This window comes from Pseudopodoces humilis, chromosome 6 (assembly GCF_049639895.1).
Source record: "Pseudopodoces humilis isolate 2021_Gansu_Grassland_sample_001 chromosome 6, ASM4963989v1, whole genome shotgun sequence".
NCBI classification, from domain to species: Eukaryota; Metazoa; Chordata; class Aves; order Passeriformes; family Paridae; genus Pseudopodoces; species Pseudopodoces humilis.
The window spans coordinates 36,000,717-36,028,485 of NC_142205.1; the positions used below are offsets into that span (position 1 = coordinate 36,000,717).

At 42.4% G+C, this 27,769-nt stretch overlaps 2 protein-coding genes across 2 annotated transcripts; one reads left to right on the top strand and one right to left on the bottom strand.

Moving 5' to 3' along the window:
* Window positions 1–6,712: 6,712 nt before the first annotated feature.
* Window positions 6,713–16,465, top strand: SCRG1 (stimulator of chondrogenesis 1). The gene is made up of 3 exons (XM_014263149.2): window positions 6,713–6,795; window positions 11,387–11,649; window positions 13,178–16,465. The coding sequence occupies exons 2-3, from the start codon at window positions 11,414–11,416 to the stop codon at window positions 13,230–13,232; spliced, it is 291 nt and encodes a 96-aa protein (XP_014118624.1). The 5' UTR covers window positions 6,713–6,795; window positions 11,387–11,413; the 3' UTR covers window positions 13,233–16,465.
* Window positions 16,466–16,607: 142 nt separating this feature from the next.
* SAP30 (Sin3A associated protein 30) lies at window positions 16,608–23,572 on the bottom strand. Its single transcript, XM_005517628.3, has 4 exons — window positions 23,014–23,572; window positions 21,654–21,776; window positions 18,944–19,042; window positions 16,608–16,941 (listed from the first exon to the last, which is right to left on the bottom strand). The coding sequence occupies exons 1-4, from the start codon at window positions 23,314–23,316 to the stop codon at window positions 16,819–16,821; spliced, it is 648 nt and encodes a 215-aa protein (XP_005517685.2). The 5' UTR covers window positions 23,317–23,572; the 3' UTR covers window positions 16,608–16,818.
* Between the last annotated feature and the right edge of the window lie 4,197 nt (window positions 23,573–27,769).

A 27,769-nucleotide genomic window follows, 5' to 3' on the forward strand; every position in this document is an offset into this window, starting at 1 on the left:
TGCAGAATGCAGTGTCTGCCAGCAGCAGCAATGTTTGGGTGAAACCTCCAAATTTCTTGTGTGGAGCTTCATTTGGGGTACATACATAGGTGTAATTAACAAGTCTTTACAGTCTTAATCTCATGAAACATGAAATTCCACAGATACCAATAGCTCTATTAACACCAGTGGATTTGCTAGCTATTTTGTACTATCCCCAAAGCCGGTATCATTTGCTATCGGTAGCTGTAGGATTCATAAAGACCTGAAAAAAAACCAGCTGCACTTCTGCTCGGGAGCTACAGCCCTTTACATGTACAAAACCTTTGTAAATCAACTTGGAGTTACCAAGGGACCATGTAATTGAAGTTAAAGGTAACAATTCCTTGGATGAAAGCAGCCAGAGGGACAACTTCACAAAAATAAAGCAAATATTTAAGAACTGTAACTATTACTCTATGTTAGTTATTAGACAAACAAATCCTCTTCCTGTCAATAAACATCTAAAATGACCTCATTATTAACTATCAAAAAATGAAGAGGTTCTGTTGAGATTCAAAGGCAAAAGACTTTTCAGCTTTTATACCCCAAAACTATTCCTGGCAGGTAAAGCAAGTGGAAGAACATCACTGTGAAATGAACTGTGACCAAGTGCTAAGAATCATTCAGCTTCTATCACAGCATCTGCAGCTTTCAGAAAGCTTTTGGTAAAAATTCCTCATCAGGAGCTCCAAAGGAAACTAAATTTTGTATTCATACTTACTGTTCAGAAACAAATGGTGGCATACACAATCACTTGCCACAACACAGAGAAGTTGCTGTTCTTCCAGGGCATCTGGGCTGTGACCTGACAAAAAGCGATAGGGACAGACAAGGAGTCTGCAAACAAAATATTTTCTTTGTAAAACCACAATTACACAAGCTCACTCAAGATGGTGCAGTCAGTATGGGTGATTACAGTTTCGAGCCTATGCTGCACTGCTAGCTGATTTTCATTTGAGTGAGGGGCTGAAATCACAGAGTAGCTGAGGTTGAAAGAGACCTCTGGAAACCAAGGTATCCAACTCTCCCACAAGCAGGGTCAGCTACAGCAGTTTGGTCTAGCCTGTATTCAGCTGGGGGTTTATATCTCTAAGGAGATCTCTACAGTCTATGTGGTCACTGTTTTACACTCCTCACAGATAAAAAAGTTCTTTAGATTTTGAGGTGGAATCTCCTGTGTTCAAGCTGGTGTCCATTGCCTTTTGTCCTGTCACTGGGTACCACTAAGAAAAGTCTGGCACCTTCTTTTCCCAACCTGCATCAGATCTCTATCTAGAGAGACACACAAGATCTCTCCTTGGCTTCCTTTCTCCAGGATGAAGAGTCCCAGCTCTTCCAGACTCTTTGTACGATAGATGCTCCGGTCCCTTAATCACCTTTGTGGCCCTTCGCTGGTTTTACTCCAGTTCATCCACATTCCCTTCACACTCAGATCTGGACCCAGCATTCCATGTGTGTCTGAGCAGTGAAGAGAAGAAGGATCACCACCCCAGCTTGCTGACAGCACTCCTCCTCATGCAGGCCAGGATACTGTTGGCCTTTTTTTCTGCAAGGTCCACTGCTGGCTCCTCCAGCTTGGTGCCATCAGATGCTATTCTCCAAAGCTGTGTTCCAACCACAGCCTGTTGCAGTGCATGGGGTCATTTTTCCTCACATACCGAACTTTGCAGTTGCTTTTGTTGAACATCTTGGTGTTCCTGACAGCCTATTTCTCCAGGCCCTTTAAGTGGCAGCCTAACCATTAGTGGCACAGTATCCCTTCTCTCTGCTCCTGATTCTTTTGCAAGTTTGCCAATTACAATAACTTCGTCACTCAGTTGTGGGCTGCCATCTTCTTCCCGTCTTGTTCCTTTTTAAGGCTGTCCTCCCTAGGGTGGCCAACCTGGGCAAAGATGCTTTTGCCTCACACTTGAAACCTTTGAGAGCTCTGCTGGCTGTACAGCTGGGGTGAAAGTCTGAAGGCTGGACAAGCCTTTATGGTATCACTGCAACACCCCAGAGCTGAGTGCCCCGCAAACAGCCTTGTGTAGGGTCACAGCTACCCAGGGACAGGCAAAAGGCAGCAGTGTGGTTGAGGGCTTCAAAAGTCAGTGCAGCAACCATAATTTTTTTGGTGGTGGTGATTAAAGAAAACTAAGTCAAATTTTATAATTAAGTTCGCAAGTTTTGTTTTTGTTTTTATTTTCTTTAACTAGACAGAAACTAGCACAGGTAACAGAGGCAGAGGTATTTATTGGTTTTCTCACAGACTCCTGGCACCAGGCAACTTCAGCAGCTGCTGGATACTCTGCATCCTCTGGTCCAGGTGCCAGGTATTAAGTGTCAATAGCTAATTCCTAGCTAGAGTAAAAAACCAGGCCTGAACAAAACCCAATATCATCCTGAATCATAAGAGAATCAGAGCAGGCATGGATTTCTAGGTATTAGACAATATCTGTGATAGCTGGGCATAGTGTCTCAATTTCAAATAAATTTTTGAATCTTTCAGACTCGTTTGCCAGCTTGAGACACCAAACTTTATATATTCACACTTAAAACATTGACTCATTTGGCCTGTCTGGAACTGATAGTTCATAACATCAGCAGATTCTGAGCATGCTGTATCGTCTCTGCCTTCAGAGAAAAAGCCAGCAGCAGCCTGAGCATGCCAACAGGCCATGGATCTGAGGAAATGCACTAAAAGATGCCTTTGATTAGCCCAGTACTTTGGGCTATTTTAACCAAGCACGGATTGCAACCTGCAGAAAAAGTTGTGAAAACTGACAGTAAAACCAGTAAGCCAAAAGTCAGAGAGAGGAAACAAAGGGGCTCTGCAGAAAACACAGCTGGAAGTAAAGCAGTGCCCAGAAACAAAGGCAAGAAACAGAAGAAATGTTGGATGAACAATAACTACTGTACAGAAGAAACAATGAACAGTGTTCCAAAAAACAGATTAATCCCCAGGCTAATGCAAGTACAAGGTATAAAGCAAATTATCTAATGCAAGAATTGCAAAGGCAAGTTTAGAGTATTTAACAGCACATTTTCTTTAAAAGAAAAGAAAAAAAATCACGAGAACAAATGAAAAAAATTAAAATACACAAAATAAAAGCACAGAAACTGTTTCCAAATACTTTTTCTGACTGATATAATAAAATCTGAGTGATGAAAAATGTGACATGATGGGTATAACACAAGATATAGCTGTTTTACACTTATGTATATTTGCAAAATGAACACATAAGTTTTTTACCTTTGCTTAAAAGCCCATTGTGCTGATGACTGAACCCAAGGTCCCCTACCCACTGTGATCCTGTAACCAAATGATGGCAGCAGTTAATCTTAGCTCTGCTGGCACTGTCACTACTACTGGCATTATGTCTCCAAGGTCTTTATGCATCCCTACAATAGTAACATTCCTTTATAATCTTCAAGTACAGTTTTAGACTGCATCATCTCCCAAAATCAGGTTCTGAGGCTTCTTATGGATCTCCTTATATGAGCTCTACATATGAATGAGCTAGTTAACTCAAAGATAAGGTGGTATCTTTAAAGAAGGTTTAATGTGAGTGGAGATGCATCACTGCTTCTCACTGTCAGCCTGCAAAGAGCTTAGTGTTGGTATCAAGGATACAAATAAGATGCAAAGTGGTTTTCATTGACAGCAAAAAGCTAAACCTGCGTGGCTCATGTTAAAAATGCAAAGCACATTTTAGAGTGCACTGAGTACTTTAAAAAAAAAAAAAAAAGATGAAAAAGATCATTTTCCAAGGGCATGTCACACAAATTAAGTCTAGAATAATGCTATATGTCAGAGGCAGCCATGGTTTTGCAGCTGAATTTCAATGCTGCCTTTTCTTTTTTCCATCTCACCCTACCAGGTGCCGTTCTCCTTTGAAAACTGCTCCTCTCTTGCAGATTGCTGCTGCTACCTTGTCACACCCCCTCCTGCCTCCATCTGCCACTGCCTCCTCATGGGCCATAACTTCTCGCTGACTTCAGCCTGGGGAAGAGAAAAAAATCTGCAAAGTAGCTCTACTTTGCATCTTACTTCTAATAATGCCATACCTCTTCAGACTGAAACAGGGATACATGTACATCTAAGAATGTCTCCAAATAAAATGAGTCAAACACAGTTCAGGATTATTCTCTCTACACAGATGAAGGAGGCTGAAAAAGCAAAATTTCCTTATGGTTCTCCTGTAGATCCCAGATGCCATGGTAGGGAACAAAAAGGCTCTTGCAATTTTCAATAGCCCTCTGTCACAGCTGGCACCCTGCCAGCCTGTGCCAGACACCGGCTGCTGAGCCCGCTGGGGATGCGGTGCTGGAGCAGAAAGGCCCAAGGAAACCGAAAATGAAGAAAGGGCCATCAGGGCTGGAGACAAGGAGTGAGACAGAGTCAGTAGAGAAACAGATATTCAGGGCAATGGGTCAGGGGCAACGTGGAGAAAGGGAAAAGAAGGTAAGATCTGGAAGTACTGCAATGCACTTTGCTTTCTCCCAGCGCAGGCTCTCCAGCCCTTCTATGCATTTCCCATACCTCACTTTTAACTCCTTAAAGGGTTGTTTTACAGCAGACTTAGTGTCTTCCTTTTGGGTTGCATTTCGCTGATGAAACTCCTCAAAACTTTTGCTTCCTCCAAATCCCACTTTGCTTCCCAGTCTCTACTCTGTAGAAGCATCACAAGGGAGAAAACTTTGTCTTGTTCCTGGAAGTTTTCAGTGACTGAAAACATCGTACATGGAACTATGGAGGAGAGCAAAAAAAATCCCCAGCCTAACACCAACTTTGTTACAACTGTCTTTTCCCAAAATGCAGCAAGACATCTCCTGCAGAAAACTATCCCTCACATACTTCACTTTATATACAAAACTATCAGTGCACTGGACTGCTGTCCAGACAGGGCTCTGAAAATGTGTTCTGAAAATATATATATTCCCTGGAAAACACAAGAAAATTTAAACAGAATGCAAGGGAATAATCCTAATACACTTTTATTACACCCTCTGATAAAAACTTTAAATTATTCAGACCAAAATTTATTTGCAAGTAACTAAAAAGGTATTCAAATCCGTAGAGCTTCAGCACACTGTGCTCTTGCTCCCTTCTCCAAGTTTTACCCCTGCTTATATATAGCCAGTCCCCTGCTGCTGTACATCGCACCAGGCTCGCAGCCTCCTCCCTGCTGACGGGGAGAGCGCTGCCCTGGAACACCGCGTACTCCCAGCGGCTTTACGATAATCTCATTTAAGGCACGGAACGCTGTGGCCGTGCGCTGCACCAGAAAAGAATGTCTGTAGCAAGGCACAGGGAGCAGCAGGCATTTTGTCACCCCGAAAAGGCAAGGCTGTCCTGTTCTGACAGCCACTGCCTGCAGCTATCTCCTCCCTCCCCTTTTAAGTAGCTATGTGCCCGTAACCACAGCGGCAAAAAACATCCTTCCTCGTGTTTCTAGCCGGGATTAGAGGCAGAGGTACAGCCTATCAATCCTGTTCTCTCCATCCCAGCTGCCCATCTCCAGCAGAGAGGGCAGCACCCTGCTGGATGGGACCACCATGAGTAGGCAGGCCCAGTTTCCAAAGGTTTGCTCCTAAATAACTGTGCCATTTATCGCCTCTCTTTGCTGAGGCAGCAGAACATGGGATATACACCTCATACAGAGGCCCGAGCTCGCTTCTGGCATATAATAAATCAAACTGAACAAGCACCAAGACATCAAATTGTAACTGAACCAGCTGAGTAGGGGCACGTTTTTGTACTCCTAACAAACCTCTGTACTGGAAGCAGCCCAACGGACAGAAAATGAAACTCTTACAACACATCAGAATCAAAATAATGCACACAAGAAAAAAATAAGAATTACAGCTCAACAACCATCCTTCTCTATTGCCACCGCAAAAGAGGTCCAGGATGGCTACAGCAGAATAAGAATCAAATTGCAACAGAAATATGAGGACATATGCTTCACCCTCAAGACTATTTTCTCATTAGTACATAATATTTCAATTCCATTTAAGATCATTGTTTTGTGTTTTTATGGTACCAGATAATTTGATTAATCTGGAATTAGTCTAAAATAACTTCCTCTGAAATACTGTTCAATGTAATGCTTTAGCTCTTGATTAAAACACAGTTCAGTAAAGAATTTGATGCATGGCATCATTGAGCATGCTGTACTAGAAATCTGGTTAAAATAATTAAGGGTTTTTGTTTTTTTTTATTAAGTCAGTTTCAGGAAACTTGAAAGGATCACAAAGTCAAAAATTGAAGTATTTCATGAGATTGTTGAGTAGGCCTGCTCTTGTCCACCAAATGCAAAATAAGGCACCTGTCTAGAAACCATGTTTTATTGGCTGCACAACCCCAGAAAAGTGCTCCTTCCCATTTCCCCCAGCCTGCTCACACTCCATAAGCAAGACACCGTTATTCCACGGGATCTTTGCTCTTTTCTTGTTTTGGATGTTATGCTTTGCTCTTTGAGGAGACACCTTTGCATCAGATCCTGGATGAATGAATTGTTTCCTGCTGGAAGGGATATGTTACATTTTTGCCCCAAGACTGGGCTGGCATGGGATCGAGAGAGGAGGCTCCTGAAGCCCATCCTCTGACCGGCTGCTGGAGAACAGCGCTCACCACTCACAGCCAGGAGTCAGGACAAACAAAGGGCTGCTTGTACAGCATCTCCCATCAGCCCTCCCTCTTCTCATCCTCGCTAGCTCTAGCTCTCTCTGGGCACATCTAAAAAGATACAGCTGCCAAGAAAGTGGAAGGGAGTGAACCAGAAGATAAAGGTACGTTTTGCTCCTGAAATTATCCTTGTCTACTTGTTCTGCTCCTTCTAGTTACAGAATAAAGAATTAGAAATACATATGGGAATATGCAGAACAAGATTTGGGAGAAACTGTTATATTGCAAGCAAGAGGTACCATGCAAGACAGTTGCATGACTGGGATCCTGATCAAAATAATTCTTTTACTGTCTTGCTTTTCTTCGAAGTTGGATACTACATATTAACATCTGAAGTCACTAAATAAACTATATTGCCTTCCAGTGCTCAATATATGAGAGAGGTGTCTTCACAATGAATTGCTGTCTTAAAGAAAACTAAATGGGGTTTAATGAGAACTCAGTTTCTGGAAAGAATCATGGTATTGATGACAATTACAAAGCAGTAATTCACCGAATTTGTCCTCAGTGGAATAGCTGCTGTACTTACAGTGCACCAACTGTTCAAGCAAAATAGATTTAAGAAATTTTTTAAGGGAAAAAATTCTTTACAATAGTATCAGTTAGGCAGTTCTTGTGTAATGACTTTTTAGTAATACACTAATAAACCTAACTATCGAGCATTAACACCTAAATATTAAATAATCAGCATCTCACAGGTGTTTGTGAAAGGCAAACTTGACAAATAAATAAACACTAAAATACATTTCATTTTGAATAAGTGAAACAATTTTAATATGTATGTGCTTTTAAGTGGAACTTGTTAACCTGGCACATGCCACTGGACAGACTGGAGAAAAACATTTGCCAAAAGTGTACCAAGTAATGTATTTCTTGTTTTTGACGTTAGGCAACTAGAAACACAGCCTACTTAAGGGGAAAAAAAGGGTATATTTAATGAAGGATTGATATTTTTAATGGTTGATAGACCAACCTACAAATATTTCTATTTTCCCAACCACGCTCTAGAAGTGCCAAAATACACATTTTGTGCCATTTCTCAGTTTTCTCTATTTCCAATACCTGAGCTCCTACTGATACTGTGTGACCTTCAAAGGAGATCACTTCTCATGAACTATTACCCTGTCACTCTTGGACAATGAAGCTGAGATTTGGGGTTTTCTCTTCAGTCTGATTTACCTCTGCATCTAGCGGATCCAAAGACTAGATGGTGCCAAATTGCTTGGCAAGATAATTCCAACACTCTTAGCTGAACAAGCAGAGACAGCACTAATTCCTGACTCATCATGCGTATTCCCACACTAACCATTTTCCTTTAGGAAAAGCTCCAAACTATTTCAAACACTTGTATTCCCAGGTACATTTGGTCTTAAAACTTACGCCACGTCATAATAATCAAAATTAACTGAAAAGAACTTACGCAAATGCAAGGAACTAATTTTCAGTATTTTTAGACGGCTTTAGTCCTGCTAGAATTTGAAATGATAACATCTTGATAGAGCAAGCTGGTCAGACTTAGCATGCCTGGCACTGCTATCTTTTCAGAAGGCTTTATAAAATAAAGAACTGTAAGAGGATGCTTGTTGGTAATGAATGAGTCTTTGAGCCACATTAGTGATTGGATTTGTTCATCACATTTTCCTGACTTGTTTTATGAGTAAAGCCTATCTTCTGTGCTCTGCAAAAGCAGACAATGCCTTTGACACCCATTTTGAAATAAACATGCACATACCAGCTCTGTTCTTTACCTAGGCAATCAGTGACACTCCAACATCTGTTCAACTGCACACAGAAAAAGAAGTTGTAGCTGTTTGTCAGACAGAGATGCTGCACCTGAAAGGTCTAATGAATTTACCTGCATTGATCCCGTGCAGGGAGCTGATAAAACACTTCAGCTCCCTGGCAATTTGTCATCTGCAAATAGGGACTGTTCAACCCCAGGAAAGAAATAACCGTTTGAAGAAAGGTCCTTTGACAAAAAGTTTCTGTTTGGTTATGATCTTAAAAAAACCCAAGAAAACAACACCACCAACAACAAAAAAAAAAAAAAAAGAGGAAATATTTAAGCAGAAACAAAATTCTAATATTTTTTTGTGAATAACAATAATGCTTATCACTAATGCTTATAATTAATGTTTATCACATGTAAGATGCGTAACTGGTCAGAGGAGCTGTCTATCCAGCATGTTGACTTTGCTAATAGTGGTTTTGGCACCCACCCATAAAAACCCTCCTGATGACACACTACAGCAACATCCTATTATTTTTAAAGACAAGTAGTGAGTTACAGAATCACCTTAAAAACAGTAGGTCATGATTTCTGAATCTAGCAATTTGACAGCGCATAAAGAATGTGCCTATTTTCAGGATGAATGTGCCTGTTCCTCAGGAAGTGAATTCCTGCAAATTTTGAGAAGATAGGCAGGTGCCAACAGATTCAAATGAACATTTCAGTTGAACTCCAGGTAGAGAAAGATCACCTGAATTATTAGAAATTAAAAAAAAGTTCACAAGAGCAAAGTATCATGAATGCCTCATCCTCAGTAGAAGAACACAGAATAATTCAATCACAGGAAACAAAGGCATAAACCCCCTGCTTCCCAATTTTCTCTTTCATGGAAATTTTCTTCCATTAAATACTTAAATAATTAAGCTCAACTATTTGAACAGAAGATTAAATTGTACCCCCTGAAGAACTGTACACTGGCATTTATCTAGGTATATTATAACCAAATATTTTGCTCTTTAAGCATTAGACTTCTCTGAGCAGAACCCTCATAACTAAAGTGTTTATACTCCCACAAAATAAAACCATAAATATAATAATACAGATTCTTCACTCAAGTCTAAAAAACACCAGACAAGGTTAGAACAATGTTTACTTTATTTGAGTAGTAGTTTTGAGGTCTAAAACTAATAAAGACAATATGTTATTCAATACTGCACTCTAAGGTAATTAAAAATAGATCCCCAAGGCTCCATTACTAGTAGTTTATAGGAGTCTTCTACTCAAAAGTTCCCATACAAGTCTGTGGAAACTAAAAGAATTATTCAATGAATTTTGCTTCTACAACAGAAGCCAAAAATAAAAAAAATACCGAAGAGCTTATTCTCACTTCACTCGTGTTTTTTTAATATATTGGCCACTTTTTAATATTTTATTTGGCTACTGATGTTCAAAAAGCCCAAGTTTATATATAAAAATAAATAACCTAAAAGCTTTGAGGTGTTGTATTTTATCCCTAATATCAATCTAAATTTTCAGGTTTTCTTACATGGCATTTTATTCATTGGCAGTAGAAATGGATGATAAGATAGCTGCAGTGGCAAGAAAACTACCTGAGAAAAATGACTAAAGAATACTGTAGATTTATATATTTAGAAGTTTACTGTTTGTTTTTCAAGGGTGATCTCAAGATTTTTACAAAGCAACCCATATTATAGTCACATGTACAGCTGGCATACTTCATTTTTTTCCTTATCTAGATAATATCTGTACCATCTTAACTTCACCTTTGATGGTCTTCGATTATGCATCGTCTTGCACATTGTTATTTTTGGGTTAGCCCATTCTAATCTTCAGCCCCGCAAGGAAGACCAAGGCAGGCCCATAATGTCGTGTCACAATATCAATTCCAAAGTGCCAACAGGATGAAGGACAGCAAATCTTCCTCAAGTCTTACACAAGAAAAATAATGAGCACACAGGGAGAGTGCTGGGCAGAGCTAGTTATTCTTAGGTTCATTTTCAGAGCAGAATTCCTATTTAAATTCAGTTAAGATAACAGATCCATTTTGTTTGAGCATGAGGAAAGGTAAAAACCCCCTCTCTTTCCTAATATCAATAAAAGCTCAGTTGAAACGTTGTTCAAAAGCCTAGTTTAAAAGTGAATGCAAGTTCAAGGATCCAAAGCTTTGTGGTATGGTCAGACTGTGCAAAGCAGCACTGAGTAGCAGAGCTCATGTTAAACAAAACAATGCAAAGCCTAGTGGCCAGCAGGAGAGTTTTGTAAGGGATAAATTTACCCCACCTTCTAAAAAGCTTCATTATGGTTTAACTACCATAATGACCTCCAGTGGCAAGACTCAACTAATCAGTCTGCAGTACTAAAAAAACCCAGTAAAGAAGATTCTCCATAATTTTATATCATACCAAAGCCCAGGACAGCACTGCAGACAGCTTCGGCTTCCTTGGCTGCTTAATGCCTCAGTTTCTCACACAACCCATGACACAGAATTCAATCAGCAAGCAGTTTTTCCACAACTTTGATGGGGAAGGATACTATTTATTTTACGTGGCTGACTCTTGCTTTGACAGGCAAAGTGGCCAGGAAGGCAAGGACACATGCCCAGACATTTCCCCCCTGCTTGGTAGCAATCGATACAATCACTTACACCACCAAGAAAACACGACCAGCTCAAAGCAATTTTCTCAAGGTGAGAGGCCAAAGAAACAACAAAATTGCCAGCATCAGAAGCCTCAATTCCCAATGTAAGGATTCCCAAGGTTGTACAGAAAGTAATGAATATCAATTCTGCTGCAATATTATTTACCTCCTAGGAGAAAACACTCTCCAGCACTCAGGCTCAAATGACCAAAACTTCACAGGGAAGAAAAATGCAAGGCAGAAAGCAAATCAGGGAAAGAGGTCTGTTCAGCAGCAATATCTGTGTCACATACCTCGTTTCTCTTTAGCACCCTGCTGTGGGAAGCTTGGCAGAAATGAAGATGGTCTCGGTGCTGCTGCTGCTGAGCAGCCTCCTGGGTACCCCCGCCGTGCCTTCCCAGCGCCCTTCCTGTTACAAGAGGGCCCTCAAGGACCACAGCTGTCACACCATCCCTGAAAGCAAGGAGAACCTCCGACACGTCGACGATGGTCTGCGAGATCACTTCTGGGAAGGGAAGGGCTGTGAGGTGATCTGTTACTGCAACTTGAATGAATTGCTCTGCTGCCCAAAGTAAGATGACACTAATTTCATGTAAACTTGTATAGCTCTTCACAACTGCCCGTTATACTTCCCTCATTTTATAGTTTCCACATGTGGAATAAGCTATCATTTTAAAGCACTTCGTTACTTCAGATGGCTTGAAATGATATCAAGATATAGCAAATTTTCTGTTACTGTCAGTTTTGAGGATTTCTTTTTCAAGGGCTCACCTAGGACTTCCTTAGCATATCTTGTAAACCTCCCTGTCCTATTAATAGGGACTTCAGCGCTTGAATCACCCAACTTTTGACTACTCTGTTTGATCCAGACTAAGAATAACTACATCAAACCCTTATTCACAGCATTTTGCAATGAAGATGTTTTCAGGACCACAAAAAAAATCCTATTTCATTTCTGTTCCATGGAAGAGAACTGTATTGCTATTCTAAAGTGCATGCACATATGTCTGTTGAAGAAGCAATTCTGTAAAAACGGCTGTTAAAAGCAGAAAAGGAAAGGAGGGGCATAGGAGCTCACACATACTTAAGGCAAGGCAAAGATTGAGTCCAAGAACATCAACACTTCCCCAGTTTCCTCGCACTGCTGACAAAGTTGAACAGTGAAATTCTCACTGAACGTGACAGGGGGTTTGCTGCTGTTACGTAGAAAGAACATAACTGAGTTAAATGAACACCATCAGCCTATAATGGTTTTAGGTAATAAAATGTATTAAGAGGTACTATTTCATTCACCTTTTCAGCAACAACTTTTATTCAGTTAATTTTGATTAGAAATATCAACAGTTCAAAACTTACTAATACTTCAGAGGCACCAAAATGTGATGACATAGTATAGGCCAGCAAAAATGTTTTTTTTATATGCGCTCCTCTTTACACTCATTTCTCAAATCCCCTAAAATCCAATAAAGGCAACTTTTCAGCACTCCTGTAGGGGACTCAAGTTGAACCAAATGGGAAAGACTGCTAAAGCTAAAAATCTCACATTCAAACTGAGAGCAGGGTTTAAGTAAGATTTTCATCCTTAACTTTCCCTAAAACCAGATATGGTGTCCTCACCCTGAAGCACACTTTGGGTCTCTAGCTTCGACCTTTGAGCAGCATAGTAAAGCCTCTTCCTTTGATAAAAATATGCAAGAAAATACTCCTTCCACCATCCTGAAGTACACAAGACCTGCTTTGCATCCGTGCCCTCGGGACAAACTGCACCAAACCAGTATGTGTGCACACGCCAAAGTACTTTATTTTGGTAATATAATCTATTTCGTAAATTTATTTTCTCAAAGTTAAAATACCAGGGTGGAGTTCTGCAGCCTCATCAGCCAATGAAAGTTTTGTCATTGTACCCACAGCAGAGGTAGAAACATAGTATCTTCATCCAGACCTGCAGTTGCATTTCTGGAAGGACATCCCACAGTGTCAATAATCCCACATATATCATGATACAGGCTAAAAAATATCCACAGTGGGAAATGCATATCACACTAAAGCTCTAATAAACCAATGATCTAATTGTTTAAATATGTGATCCTATCTTTCAGGGATATTTTCTTTGGACCAAAGGTATCTTTTGTGATCCCCTGCAACAGTCAATGATTCAAGTCTGCAAGTGAAGATAACAGACATCATTCTACGATCATGTAATAAAGTTTTCAAGGGAAAAAATGGAACTACCAACAAAAAAAAAATCCTTTCTAACCACAAGTCACTGCCTCACTTTACACTGTAGAAAGAATTTCCTTTCTATACCTTTATGGGATATCAAATATTCAAGAAGTCTTCTTTTCAAATACGATAGCTGAGACAATTTCCATAAAACCATTTCCATGGCTTAACAGACTACAAGCTCTTAATGTATCCTAATAGGCATTCCCCAGGAAAAAGCATAACTCTTCTTACTCAGCACAATATCCTTAGCTAGTATGGACCAAGAAACTTCAAGCTTAAGCCTTCATGTTGTTAGGAACATGACTCTCAGAGCAACTTATGGCAGTGAAGCTTCCTATTCCATTATTGCCATCACACTTTTAATGCTGTTTTAACCTGAAGCCACTTGGTCCCTGGCACTTTGGAAGAGAGGTTCCCATGTTCTCTTTAGGCATCTTAAAATACATGCACATACAAAACACATTTCCATATTTGAAAGTATTTCACTGGAATAAAAAAAATAGTACAAGTTGACATTAACAGTACTAAAGCACACTTGGGTCTTATGCTTAACTGATCACCTGCCTTGACTATGCAGTCTCTAAACCTTTAAACTGCTTAATCGTAGCATTGAACGTGTAAAAATATTAGAACAACAGATTTTTTAATCAAGCTGTTTGAAATACAGTACCACAAAATTAAGTTAAAATGCTGGCTTTTTTAGGCTAGCCCTGTAAGGCAATAGCTATAGAAAACACAGAGATAATAGTTTTAATTTTTAAGAGGTATTGTGAGAGATAGATACGTATCTGTGAGATTGTAGATACAAAGAGACAGAAATTTTTGACTGTTTTTGTTATATGGCAATCTGTATTGGCAGGTGCTGAGAGGTGACCACATAATTTTAAGCAGAGTAACCTTGTACAAGCCAGGCTTACAGGCAGCAAGCCTGACTTGCTGCCTTACACATATACAGTCTTTAGCTATCAAGTCAGTCACATGGGAAGTGTGCAGTACTGAAGGAACTGTGCAGTCCTGTCTATCCAAAAAATTCAGTGTTCATCTCATAATCTTACACATTGGACCAAACTTCTACCACCAGTTTACCACACTTACTTCATGTGTCAGTATGAAATATCGTGACTGTTTTTTCTTCTTGTTAGTAAACAAGGGTTGGATATTGGGTGAGGGGGTGATTATACACAGCCAATAATAAATGTTTCAAGTAAATCTGTGTGTATTATTTTTGCCCTAGTGACTGTTAAACCGTTTGCGCCACCAGGCTTTTCAAGCCTCATTTGTGAAATTATTCAAGCAAATTAGAGTAATTTGGACTTCTTACCAAATAACTGATAGTAAAACCCCATAAATCTGGCAACCCAGTGAAAATACCTGAAGTCAGTGCTCTGCAAAAAAAAACTTATGGTATGTGCTGTTGTGTAAAGTCCTCTACAAGCTTTTAGGGTATGTTAACTTCTGTTGTTCGTGCCATCTAGTTTCTACAAGAATCATGTTGCATACACCTGGCATTCACAGCTTTGTAAAGCAGCAGTAAGAAAAAAATTTCAGGCAGATAGAAAGCTGGGTACTGAAGCTAGTGGCTTTCAGTTACCTTTCTTCCGTGACTCCTGGAAAATCCACAATCCACTGGAGCAAAATTTTGCCGCTTTCCACGTGCAGCAAGATAGGGTCACTGAAGTTACAATACTTTTAGACTGACTTTCCATAGAAACTTGCTTTTGTTTCTTTCCCCACTCTACTTCCCTCACACAGCTTCTTCTACAGGTCCTGCCAGACCTAGGTGGGAACATTCAACCCTGTCAGGCACTCAGAAAAAAATTCTCTATCCTTTAGATGTCCTATCCATGACTATGTTCCCTGGCTTTTTATGCGACTTGCACTTTTGAAGGCAAGAAGCTTGAATGTGTGCAAAGGACATTTAGTAAACAAATTGACTGCCCCTGTAGTGAAATGGGCATGAAAACATATTGTCAAAGGAGCACCAATTTTAGCTGTCACTAGCTAGATATCACTGTCTTGAACTTAGGCCAGCACTGCAGAACTGTATTGTGGAAATACATAAAGCAGTACAAGTAAAAGAAATCATAGCACTGAGAGATACTGGGAAAGCAGCCAGTTTGAGGTTAGGGTTTATCATCATTCAGCTCTATGCAAGTGTCACAGGTCAAAAAAAGCAAAGTGAAGCATTTCAGTTGTAGTGATTCCAGCAGAGTAGTAATTTTCAAAAAAACTTGAAAGACTAACATCAGGCAGATTTGATCACAGACATACAGCTTTCTCATTTTTCCCAATTTAAAAAAAAGCTTATAAACATCTGATAAGGTTAGGAGTTGCAATGAATGCTAACTGAACAAGCTGAAGCCATAGCCTCCTCAGCTTTAAGATGAAAGCTATTTTCCCTCAGCTTTTTATTCATCCTATGTGCACAGCTTTAAGCAGAAAGAAATCATATTCCATACACCACACATTTAGACTGGCACAATAGTTGACAATACAAGAAGTCATTCATAATACCATCTTCAACACCAGAATTTTCTAAGACAATCAATTAAAAGCCTAAGTAATGCTGGATATTATTCTCCATAAGTTACCATTAGTTTTGGGTTTATTGAGAGGGGGTTGCTCCTTTTGAACAGGCCTGAGCTAATCCATGCAATGAAAAAGAGACAGTGTGCCCGTCAGAAGAGACTGTATTGACCCCACACAGGCTCCACTCCCATTCTCCAATTAAGTTCTTAGCAGCAGTCCACGCAGACAAATGGAGAAGTCAGCAGGTAAAGGATTTCTTACCGAGTCAAAGGATTTCTCAGCACAGTAAGCTGCAGCAGCCTCTTCATCTGTACTTACAGCTTTGAAATTCAAGAGCTGCACTTTTTTCCATTTTAATATAGGAGCAGGAAGGCCTCAGTGCTTGGAAGCATGGATCTCCACAATGACAAACTGAATAAATCAGAAAATCTTCCAGTTCTCGTTTCCAAAGAGGGGGGGGGAAAAGTGTTATTCAGACATTTCTGCCCAGCTAAGAACAGAACAGACAATTCAAGCCTTCTATTTTAGGAAAAAGAACCTATTGTCAAGACTGCTACAGCTTTTTCTTTTAAAGGCATTGCATCATGAGCACTTGAGGTACATTTGTAAATATATCCTTGGTACATTTTAATTGAAAAATATTTTAAAATTATTACATAGTTCACCAAAGCTTAGCTATTAGGTACAAGTATCATAGAATCATAGAATATGTTGAGCTGGACGGGACCCATCAGGATCATTGAGTCCAACTCATTAAAATTACAGACACACCCATTTGAGCAACAATATCAGTAATATTTATTTAAAATACTTTTGCTGAGGAAATTTGTTTCATAAGAGATGGTTTTCAAACAAATCAGCAAGGTTATGAAAAATAAAACAGACAAACTCTCTCAGGAGAAAAGTTACAAAGAAAGCTTTTGCATATCAACAAATATGCAGTCTTTTGATTTGCAGCCTGAGTCTCAGTCCCAAACTTTTCTGCCTAATGAACCCCACTATCCATCTTTAGATCTGGTTTGTTCTTGTCATTCTTCACCGAGTAGATGAAGTATGTTAAGGTGTCCTTTTCATTCACTGGAATTGTCCTAAAATGGCAGCCAATTATCTATAAAGGAAGAATGCAAGGAAATGAAATAATCACTCTTACATGTAAAAACTGAAGATTCAAATTTAAATGTACCACATTAAAGTTTAAAAGACTGATTAAGAAGCTTACAAAAAAAGGAAATGTTGCCTCTCTTCAGAAGTCTTTAGTGGTCATAGAAATGTAAACAGGAACCATTTTACGGATAACTGTGAACTAAATGCAGCAGATTGTACCCCTAACTTCCAAAGTAAAAAGATGAGAAATTTTTCAGGGAAAAAAGCACTCAAAGCTATTAGAACAAGCATGGGACTATCACGACATCTGCTTAGTTAAAGCTTGAATATAACAGTTTAACTACAGAATGACTACAGAATATCAGTGACAGCACAGTTATGAGAGGCTACTGCTCTCCACTCAGCTTGGGAGGGGGTGTCTGCATCAAATCACATACAGAAACATCTAACACAACACAAGGACTATCACAGAACTATAACTGAACATTCAGCTCATCAAAACAGAGCTATCAATGAAAATTCACCCTGCTGTAACCATTAAAATATGACAATCTGTAAGCAGTTCTTGAATCACTTGTCATACCAGCAGTCTCTTCCTTCATCAAAATGAACACCAGCTTTAAAAGAAAGTTGCAAAATATTGTAACTGAGTCTGCTCTCTGGCTTTTTGCCAGGTTAGTAGATTAAAATTATGAAGAGAAAAACATGGGACTGCTCACTTAAGCACCACAATATTTAAGAATAAATGTTTAGCCTAACTAAAAAGTTAGGAAGCTTTCCAAACTCTACCCCAAAAGCATTCACAGACAAGCTGTTTGACACAGTAATGTGAACTTTCAATAACAGCTAGAGCAGTGTCCATGGTATGTGAGGACAGATTACAAGGAATCCAATGTACTGCATATTAAGGACGCTCTGTGGTTATGTCTCACAAGTACCTGCAGGTCAGTCAAATCAAGCATGTGGCAGAAGCAGCTTTGCCCATGCACACCATGCAACATTGGAATAACCTAGTGCAAGTATCAGCAGATCCTTTGAAACACCTGTTTTGCAGAACAAAAACTGCTTGTGCTTTTTCAAATCACAGTCCTTCTAATTCAACAGCTAACCTACATATAAAAAAATGGAAGACTGATTTTGTATTCTTACACTTAGTAGCAGCAGGACTGTTCTTTTACAGTTCAGCCTTGAGATCAACCATACCTTTAAGAGCCTTGCTTTTAATCCACACAGATTAAGGAGAGATGAAAACAGTGTCTGCACTTAAGTACAGCTGAATGTATCACTGATGAAAGTGAAAAATCAGTAGCTATACCTTCCTGTTAAGATCACCAGCTCTTCACTTATTTACATCAATATGCTGTGACTGCACCTTTGCAGCACTAAAGAATTCCTTTAAAATTGCACTCGTGAAGCAAAGATGCTAACATACAGCTGTACTGACATGCAGCTCCAGCACTTTTAGAAACAGTAAATTCCATAAAATTCCAGTTTTCTGACAGCAGATTCCAGTGGTTTTAACAGAATTAATTATCAACAGAAGCATGTTTTTTCAGGTTTCTGTACTTTACATATACAGAAACCTATGGCTGCAGTAACTGGCTTTTTAAAGCAAAGTCTGTACCTTACTAGAACTTCACTGACACCTCTGTTTCTAGTTCTTTTCAGCAGGACATTTCAGGTGAAGCTGTGATTGATGCACAGACAGAATACATCCATGATTCTGTGATACTCAGGGGCATGAAGATCATCTTACTGTTCCAGCTCAACACTGTGTTGAGCACAGCACACACTCCTTCTGGAAGAGTCCCTCCTCTGGAAAGAGCTTTTACTTTTGATTTACTTGGCTCAGGAGCTGTGGCCAATGAAGGAAGCTAGATAAGCAGCTCCCTTTTGTTCTCCTAAAATCCAGATTATACAGGCACTTTATGCAAGGATCACAGTGTATAGAAAACCACATGCCACAGCAAGTTGCATTTTCTATTATGGGAAACACTCATACATACTTCAACAAGCTGTGCTTTGTTAAGTCCTGGTCTCGTCTGTAGCTTGAAGTGTCTTTTGTACCTTCGAAGTGTGTTTACTTGTAACTGATATAAATCAACCTAGAAGAAAAGAGGGGGAAAGGGAAGAAAACAATCTAATATAACTGAAAAAAAATTCAGTCATTAATAGTTTGCGTCGCAGAAACATTTTGGAAACTCACAGATACGCAAACGTAAACAGTCAGCTCAGCAGATGTCATTTTGACAAAAAACAAACTCCACCCTGCACCTTCCAGCAGAAAGGAAAATAGCGCAGTTCAGTTTAAGAGTGTTTTGCTATTATTGAGCATGCCTCTACCTTCCTTTAGCTGTGGACAGCATTTTGAACTCACTACCGTACTTTCATCAGTTCTGGGTTTTTTGCTTGCTTCCCAGTTCCAGCACAGTAACACAAAGCCCAAAAGCAACTTTTATATAGCATCTATGAAGAGGCTGATTTAAAAGATGCCCCTATATAGTGATTTCAGCCATTAAATCTTATGTAGATTACATACAAGACCACAGCACATCTGCACCGTGAAGGAGCACATACTAGAATCAGGACAAAGTCTGGAGCACAAGCGTTCTTGGCTTCAGTTGAGGAATGAAAACAACTGCTCTTGCTCTCCAAATGTATCCCTGCTACACAAGCAAAATGCAGGAGTTATGTGCATGGGCATAAAGGTCTAAAACTCTTTCTCAATGTCAGTCAGCAGTTGAGAGAATTACACAGTCCTCTCAGGGATGCAAATACACAGCCTTAATCCTTAAGTACTGGGTCAGTTTTGAATCCTATGCACTCTGATCAGTCACTTCTCCCAGCAACAGCTTACCCTCATATCCTCCTTGCCAACCAAAGAGAGCTTAGATGACTGAGAGGGAGAGCAAGCTCAGAAAGCAAGCTGAATGAGAAATTTGATTAGGTCAGTTGCAATTACAAAAGTACTCTCCAAACTCACTGCATTGAAGATTGATGAAGGCATTCACTTTTGCTCTAAATTCACTTAACAGCCTCACTGCAGAGCACTTAATACAGCAGTGCTACAGCACACGTGGCAGCCTGGCCAGACTTGAAGTGAGGCCACCTTGCATGATAAAGGATTGTACCCTTTGGCATTTCTAACATTTACATGGCATTAAATTCAACTTCCCGAGTCACAGTGGGGAAGCCACCCTTGCAGCATCGTGCAAAGGAGGAGCAGCAGCTTTTCACCAAGCTCCAGAAGCTACCAGTACTGCAAGAGCTTCTTTTCCTCCTGTAGGAATAATTTCTAACCAGTAAAGATAGTCATGACTGAGATGGAAGCTGGAGAGCCTTACAACCCTTCAGAAGAATGATATTTTTTTTCCTTAGCAAACTGGATAATAATTGAAAATAAAGGTGGTCTAGGGCAAACAAGTATCTAAGGCATACAGTAATTACAAGGAATGAACATAGTGCCCTTGTCCAAACAGCCAGCTGACACTCCTCAAAAACAGTTCCCAGTTTTCTTTTTTGTAATAATACTGTTAAGAAAATAAAGATTGTTTTCTTGTTCTGGAGATACCCATCAGTTGTGAAATGTTTTATAATCCTGGCATAAGTAAACAAAATAGGCTTCCACAAGAGCTGCAACTACACAGTGTCAGAGAGCTACCTGAAGTCACTTACAGCACTAGCTTTAGACAGGACTTTCCAAGAAACAATCCCAGATATTTAACAGACATCACCCAGCATCAAACTACTTTCAATCTCCTAAAATCCTCTTAGCCAGAGGCTTCAGACAGGAGCCTTGTGCCTAAAGGCACAGATTCCTGCACAAAATTTCCTCACATACTTGCTGTTATCTGCAGATGCTGACCATAAGGGTGCCATTAAATTAACACTTACAGAGCAATTTCTGAAGAATGTTTTAACAATCCCTCTCTCAGAAGGGACCACATAGGCATAACAGCCTCTGCTCAAAATTAACACACTGTGTGCGGAGCACCTGCTAAGAAATGCTGTAGCAGAAATAACCCACAGCACAGTGTAAGAAAAAGAGTGCCTTATGTTCATGACCGACTGTTTACACTATGAAAAAAAGTTGAACGCTTTAGTTCCCTTATTTTAATGGGTCAGATTTCACTGGAGTGCAGTAGAGAAAATAGGCTGAAAAAACACGGTATTCCTCTACTCCGCTCCTTCACAGCAGTTTCCCAAATGGCTCTTCCCCCCACAGTGAGGCTGAAACAAAGCCATCATTAAACTCTGTTTAAAGTGACTACGACAATGGAGTAATTACTGAGAACCATCTGCAATACATTTAGCACAAAATAAAGGTTTGAAGGGACAGGACAGAAAAGCATTTATATCCCAAGCACTATGTGCAATTCCCTTCAAGTTGTCAGGTCCTGCAAAAAGGTAAGAGTTTGATGGTATGTGGCAAAGCACTAAGGAAGAGAGGAAGCACTAAGGAGAAAGAAGCTGAAAACAGCAGATTTCCGAGATAACCATCAGACACTTAAAAATACTCTGCACCATTTAATCAGAAAACGTGCCACAAAAATCAGTTAAATTCTCTTATATGAAAACAGTGTGAATCAAGAATCTTCCCCCTCCCATATATAAGGTAAACTGTAGAAGTGGGAGAATGGTGTTGGTGCACTCAGTGACATTAAGAAGCTTAACACAGCAACTCAGGAAAAAAAAAAACAACAACTGTTTACCTACCTCTGGAGTGTCGATGTCTTGCACTGGTGAGTCACCATCATCATCGCTGCCTTTCCTCTTTCTTCTATTTCTCACACTCTGAATTAAATTTTTGTGGAAGTCACAAATGTACAGATGTCTTGCCTAGAAGAATAAAGCAGCATCCTTCAATCAAATCCGTGTAATGGATTTCTCCCAGACTAAAGTGCACGATAGACAGACAACCCTTAAGCACTCGCAGTCGCATTAACAGGGTCGAGGAAGCTTTTCTACTGTCTTTCTCTAAATGGAGAGTGTGCTGCAGCTCCGTGCCGCCGGCTGGGCCCCGAGCTCGCTGAAATGCTGCAATGGGCCGATGCAGCAGTGCCAGGCTGCGGAGCCACGCAGCACAGCCCTCCCTCCCTCCGGCCGCGCATCGCACGGCGGGGGCCGGGCAGCACGCAAACAAAAAACAAGCTTTCGGTTGTTCTCTGCACGGCTAAGAGACGGCTCTTATTTCCCCAGCTATATCCTCCCCTCCTTGTTTTACTTCCGCTACCCGGCGCGGTCACGAAACACACTTATTTTTACTTTCTTTCTTTTTAACAAGTTTTCCTTTCACAGGGATATGCACGCTTTGGGAGATTTCGGCGCGTAGCAGCCCGGAATCCCCAGGTCCGCGTGATTTAAGGGCAAATGAGAGCGCGGGGCAGCGTCAGGGACCGGGCAGCACAGCCGGGCCGGGGTCCCTCGGGGCGCACGCAGCCCTGGCCCGGGGCGCTCCCGCCGGCAGCCCCACACCGTACCCTTTCTGGCCCTCCCGCGGCACCGGGCGAGGCCGGGCGCTCTCCCGGCTCCCGGGCATCACACCCCGTTAGAAGGCGGCCGGCCCCTGCCCTGCCCTGCCGTGCGGGGCCCGATGGCTGCCGAGCGGAAGATAAAGCGGCACGGGAGACGTGCGGCGCTGCAACACGAGGCGGGGCAGCGAGCGCGGCCCTCGCCAGCAACACAGACAAACTAGCGCGCCGGGAGCCATGCAGGCTCCGCTCCGACAAGCGGCCGCGCTGATTCCCCTCTCCGGCTACAGCTGGGCACACGCAGCCGATGCCCAGGCTCTTGGGGCTAAAGGGGACCCCAGGAGCAGGCAGGAAAGGCTGGCACTGTCCCCCGCCCAGAGGGACTTTCAGGCAGTGCTCCTGTCGCGCCAGCCAAACTCGGGCGTGCTACGGAAAAGAGGTGGGAAGGGGGAACGAACACCTCCCTGCCACTAAACACCCCTGCTCCCCCACTAAACTTGTTTAAAAGTCCCCCGAGCAACTAAGACAGATGCAGCGACCTACCGGCCGCTTTTGTCCGCCCGCCCCGGCGGCTGCCCTGGCGCGTCCTCCCCTCGCGGACTTACGCTCTTGTCCAGCTCGATCTTCACCTTCTTCTGCGAAATGCTCTTCTGGATGCGCTTGCTGAAGCTGGCGTTGCCGGCGGCGCGGCCGCATCGCTCCCCCTCCTCCCGCAGGCAGCACAGCTGCCCGGCCCCGGGGCCGCCCGCGCCCCCGCCGCCCGCCGAGCCCGCGGCGGCGGCCGGACCCAGCCCCGGCGGCGCCGGCGGCGGCGGCACCTCCACGGCGGAGCCCGCATTGCCCACCACCGCCGCGGCGGCGGGCTCTGTGCCGCGCTGGGTCACCTCCTCGGGGGCGAAGCCGTTCATACCCGGCGCCACCGCCGCGGCCGGTGGGATCTCACCCCGCACCAAACTTCCCCGGCGAGGCGCCGCGGCCCGGCGGGGGGCTCCCCCGCTCCCTGCCTGCCTCCCTTCAGCGGCGGTACCGGGGCGCAGGTCCGCCCTCGAGGGCGTCCGGCCCACGCGTTGCGGAAAGGACTCTCCCCGCCAGCAGCCGCCAGCCAAGCCCCGCGACTACCGGAGCGGCGGCGGCGGAGCCCCGCGGGCCGCCCCACTTCCTCCTTCCCCCCCTGTCATGTGGAGACTCTTCAGCTGTTTCCTATGTAACAACAGCAACCTGCCGCCCCGCCCCGCCCCGCCCGCCGCGCATGCCGGCTGCGCCGCGCGGCCCCACGGGAAGTGCAGTTCCTGCCCCGGCCGGCGCGCCCGCAGCGCCTGAGGGATCGCGGGAGCGCGGCCGAGGCATCGGCTGGGGACGCCGTGCGCTGCGGCAGCCGCTTCTTTTTTCTGCCCCGCGCTCCGCTCACTTCTCTCCCGTACGGAGGCCGGGCCCGCTGCGCAGGAGCGGCGGCAGTGGCTCACCCCACTTTTAAAAAGCCCCGTGCGTCAGCCTCTCTTTTCCCCCCTTCCCGCGCCTCCGCCGTGGGACGTGCAAGGGCGGCCCCAGAGGGTGTCGAGGGTCGGAGCTGCCGCTGGCACGGCCGAGAGCGTACCCGCGCTCCCAGCAACGCGGGGCCGGCCGCCTCCGCCGCCTCCTCCCGGCTCTCGGCAGCGCCTCGCTGTGCCGCAGCACCTCCCCCCTGTTCACTTGTTCTCGATCTAGACCGGCACTGCTCGGGCTGCTCGTTCCAGATCGTCTATCTCCTGCCTTCAGTCTTAGCCTCTTCCCTCCCTGCCTCTGCCTCCTTTCTTTTCCGCTTACTGTCGGCCATGGCTGGCAGCGGCTCCCGCCGGCCGGAGAGGGCGGGCGGGCTCTGTCCGGGCGCTCTTGCCCCTCCGGCTGCGGGAGGGAGCTTCCCCGGGAGCCGCAGCGCAGCCGCCGCCTGTGTGTCTCTCGGCAGAAAACAAACGAAGCTCCGGCCTTTGTTACAGCTGCTTTTACAACACACGTAGTCAGGGCTCCGTCCTGCTTTCCTGTGGCAAAGCCCTCTGAAGACAAAGGCGATTTAGAGTGCGAGTTTTCAGTTTCGTCATTTCAAAGGACTTTCTTGTTGGTAAAGGTGACTGTAACAACAGAAAAGACTTGAGAATGCAGAATTATTTTCGCTAATGATGAACCAAGACCTTGCTGTGCACACGACTAGGTAAAACAGATACTCTGAAAATACTTGACGAAAGCATGTATTTTTAGTTTTGAGGCTTTACAAAGCTACATAAGGGATGCGTTGGCATTAAATCACTTAACAATTCAGCTGTTGACAGCAGAGTGGCAAAAGCAGCAAGCTCTGATCTACTGTCCTTTCAAGCACATTCAAAGGAGGCGCAAGGAAGGGAGAGGTTTTGCTTTCCCTTTGAACTACCTCAAATATTCCTTTAAATCCCCGAAACGGAATCTGAGCTGAGCGTGCTCAAAGCGCAGTGATTTAATCGCTGGCATATTTGACCGTAGCGCTTGCTGTGAGTTTCCAGCTTGAAGAAGGAGAGGGGTAGCAGGGAGGCTGGTGAATAATTCAAGGAGACACAGATCCTGCGTAAGCCAAAATTCTGCGTGAGCCGGGAACGCGATTATAGAGCAGTTTCAGTTTGTACTGCAGATGGCTCCTTAATCTGTTTGCGTAACCTGGTATTAGAGAATAAGGGTAGGTCCCACTGTCGCAATCGAATGAAGGATACAGTAACTGAAGCTGAACTGAGCATAAAGTCACAGCAGCTATCCACGAGGCACGTTTTAGCGATTAGTGAGGGCAATAAGAGGAAGGTTGGAAAAAACACTGAACTCTGCTTTGTTATCAGCCAAGCTGAAGACTGTATAATGCCTAGGTTTAATTCCACGCTCTGCTGCTGAGCAATCTTGGGCAGCAAAGGTTTAACTCACTTTTTGAGTTTCTTGTGATTTCAAACTTCGGAAAACTGTAATAATATTAAGACAGAAAAAGAACAAAAGGCCCAATGACAATCAGCAGACCTTAACATTTGAGAATATAGGAAGCATGATCCGGGAAAAGTGGGACAAGGATGAGTTCCAGGAATTCTTCAGTGGAAATCTGGGTCATGAATAGCAATTTCTAGACTCTCAGACTATGTCTTTTGAGGTCCCTTTGTTTTTTTTTTCAGATGGATTTTCCCTTGGTGTGAGCATAAAATATGTCAAACTGGGTCTGGCTGCTGTTTGGTTTGATGGAAAGATCACTTGTGCATTTTAAATGTTTCTGATCCTCTTTGTACAGTTTGGGAGCAGTTAAAAGCCTGATTATGTTACCCAGCCGTGCTTGCCAAGCTGCTAATTTCTATGCATAATTTCAAATAAAGTAGTATCACAGTTTCATGATTAGGTCACAATAAGAGAGTCATGGGACTTAGAAAGATGGTTCTGCTTCTCATTTTCACACCTGTGCCCTGTGCTTCTTTGTGCCCATAAAAACATTTCTGTGGCTGCACAGCAAACTCTATTGGGTTACAAACTAGACTGGCAACAAGAAAAATTGTTTAGATTTAATCCTGATCTGCTTTACCACTCTGTTGCAGGATACCCCAGCACACAGGATGGTGCAGTAGAAGAGCAGGACTGCGTGACTGGGGATGACCACCTCATTTGGTATGAACGCCTACTTACAGGAACAAGGAAATCATGTCACTTTTAATCTTGCATCACATGCGGGATGAAAAATACAAAGAGCTGCAGCTACATGGGCGTATCAGACAGTATGAAGCTTACTACAAAATGGATTTGCAAACTTTCATGAAGCTTGGCCTACATGAAATAAAAAGAGAAATCATTGTGGGGTATGTTGTCTAAAATAACAATTTTTAAACATAAACTCTAGTACTGGCTACCATAATTATTTGGATATAAATAAAGCATGTATGCAAAGATATTTTAAATAAACATAAAAACATGCAGCACTGCAACTATACACTGATTAAACTTCAAAAATTAAACCAGTTCAAAGGAAATAGCAGCTCCAAACCAACTACCCTGTACCCGACATGTCGCTAGTACTCACAGTGGAGCTGTGTAGTACAGAAGGCAGCAGTAATCTATATCCCTTGGGGGTGCCAGGAACACAGCATGGATGACTTGTAAGTGACACGCAGAAAGAGCAGGAGCTACAGCATCCCAAAAGGTCTGTCTGAATTCACAGCTCCCAGGCTCTGAAGTCAGCAGGACTCAGTGGTCCCTCCTGGCACCGACGCAGGCCAGGCACAGGTGGGAGCCCAGCAGCTTGTGCTTCTCTGAGACACCATATGTCCCACCTCCTGTTAGCTTTTGATTGATGTGTTTTATAATTTGAGAGAGAAGAATGATAATCAGATACATCACCTTGGGTATATTGCAAGCACACTGCAAACACCTTACTAATAATCAGTCCTGGAAGATAAACGTGGCTTGCAACTTTGTATGCATTTCCATGGCATAAAGTTCAGCTGGGGAGGATGATTCCCTTCCCCAGCAGGTAGCATTCACTTAAGTCCAAGGGTACATTAGTGCACTTGTGTTAAGCACCTGAAATTATCCTGTTAGCAAAAGGAATAATAAGGAAAAGTATTGGTATATATTTTTCTCAGCAAATACACATTTTATTTCTTATGCACTTAACCTACTTCAGTGAAAAAAATTCCTTTAAAACACTTGAAAAATTCTGTAAATTCCACCACACACCCTGGTGGTTTTAATAAAAAAGCATCCTACTCGATAAGCATTTATGGGCTGTGATAAAGAACAGTGACAAAATTTCTCTTCCTTACTAGAATCAAGTGCTAGTCTTTTTATTTTTCCTTTTCTTTTTTTCTGATTTTTTTTTTTAATATCTCATTTTCCTTTCCCACTCCAGCACTACCTAACCTGCTACTGCCTGTTGCTCTGCTTCCAATTTATTGTCCAAATTTGTTAAAGCATAGACCCAAAGCATGGGAATATTGGAACTTGCCTACAAATGTTTTTGGTGTTTTTTTTTGTTTTTTTTTTTTTTTTTACTTCTTTACAAGTTTCAGGCTAGTTAAAATACAACTTCAGATAATTAATTGTATAATAAAACTTAATCTGTGTTAGTACACACGGAGCTTTTTGTATATGGTTCAAGAAGTGCAGTAATAGAAAAAAAAAATAAAAATCATACCTTTTACCAGGATTATTTCCAGGTCTGAATCCACCTGAAGCCAGCTTTCTTTTTTAAGCATTCAGCTTTGTACAATGGAAACTCAAGATGAATGAAAGAGTATATATACTTTTTTTAAAAAATATTTACAGCAGTAAAGAAGGTCCAAAGCTACACATTTTATTTTAAGAATAATTTAGGATTAAAACTGATAAAGCCATGTA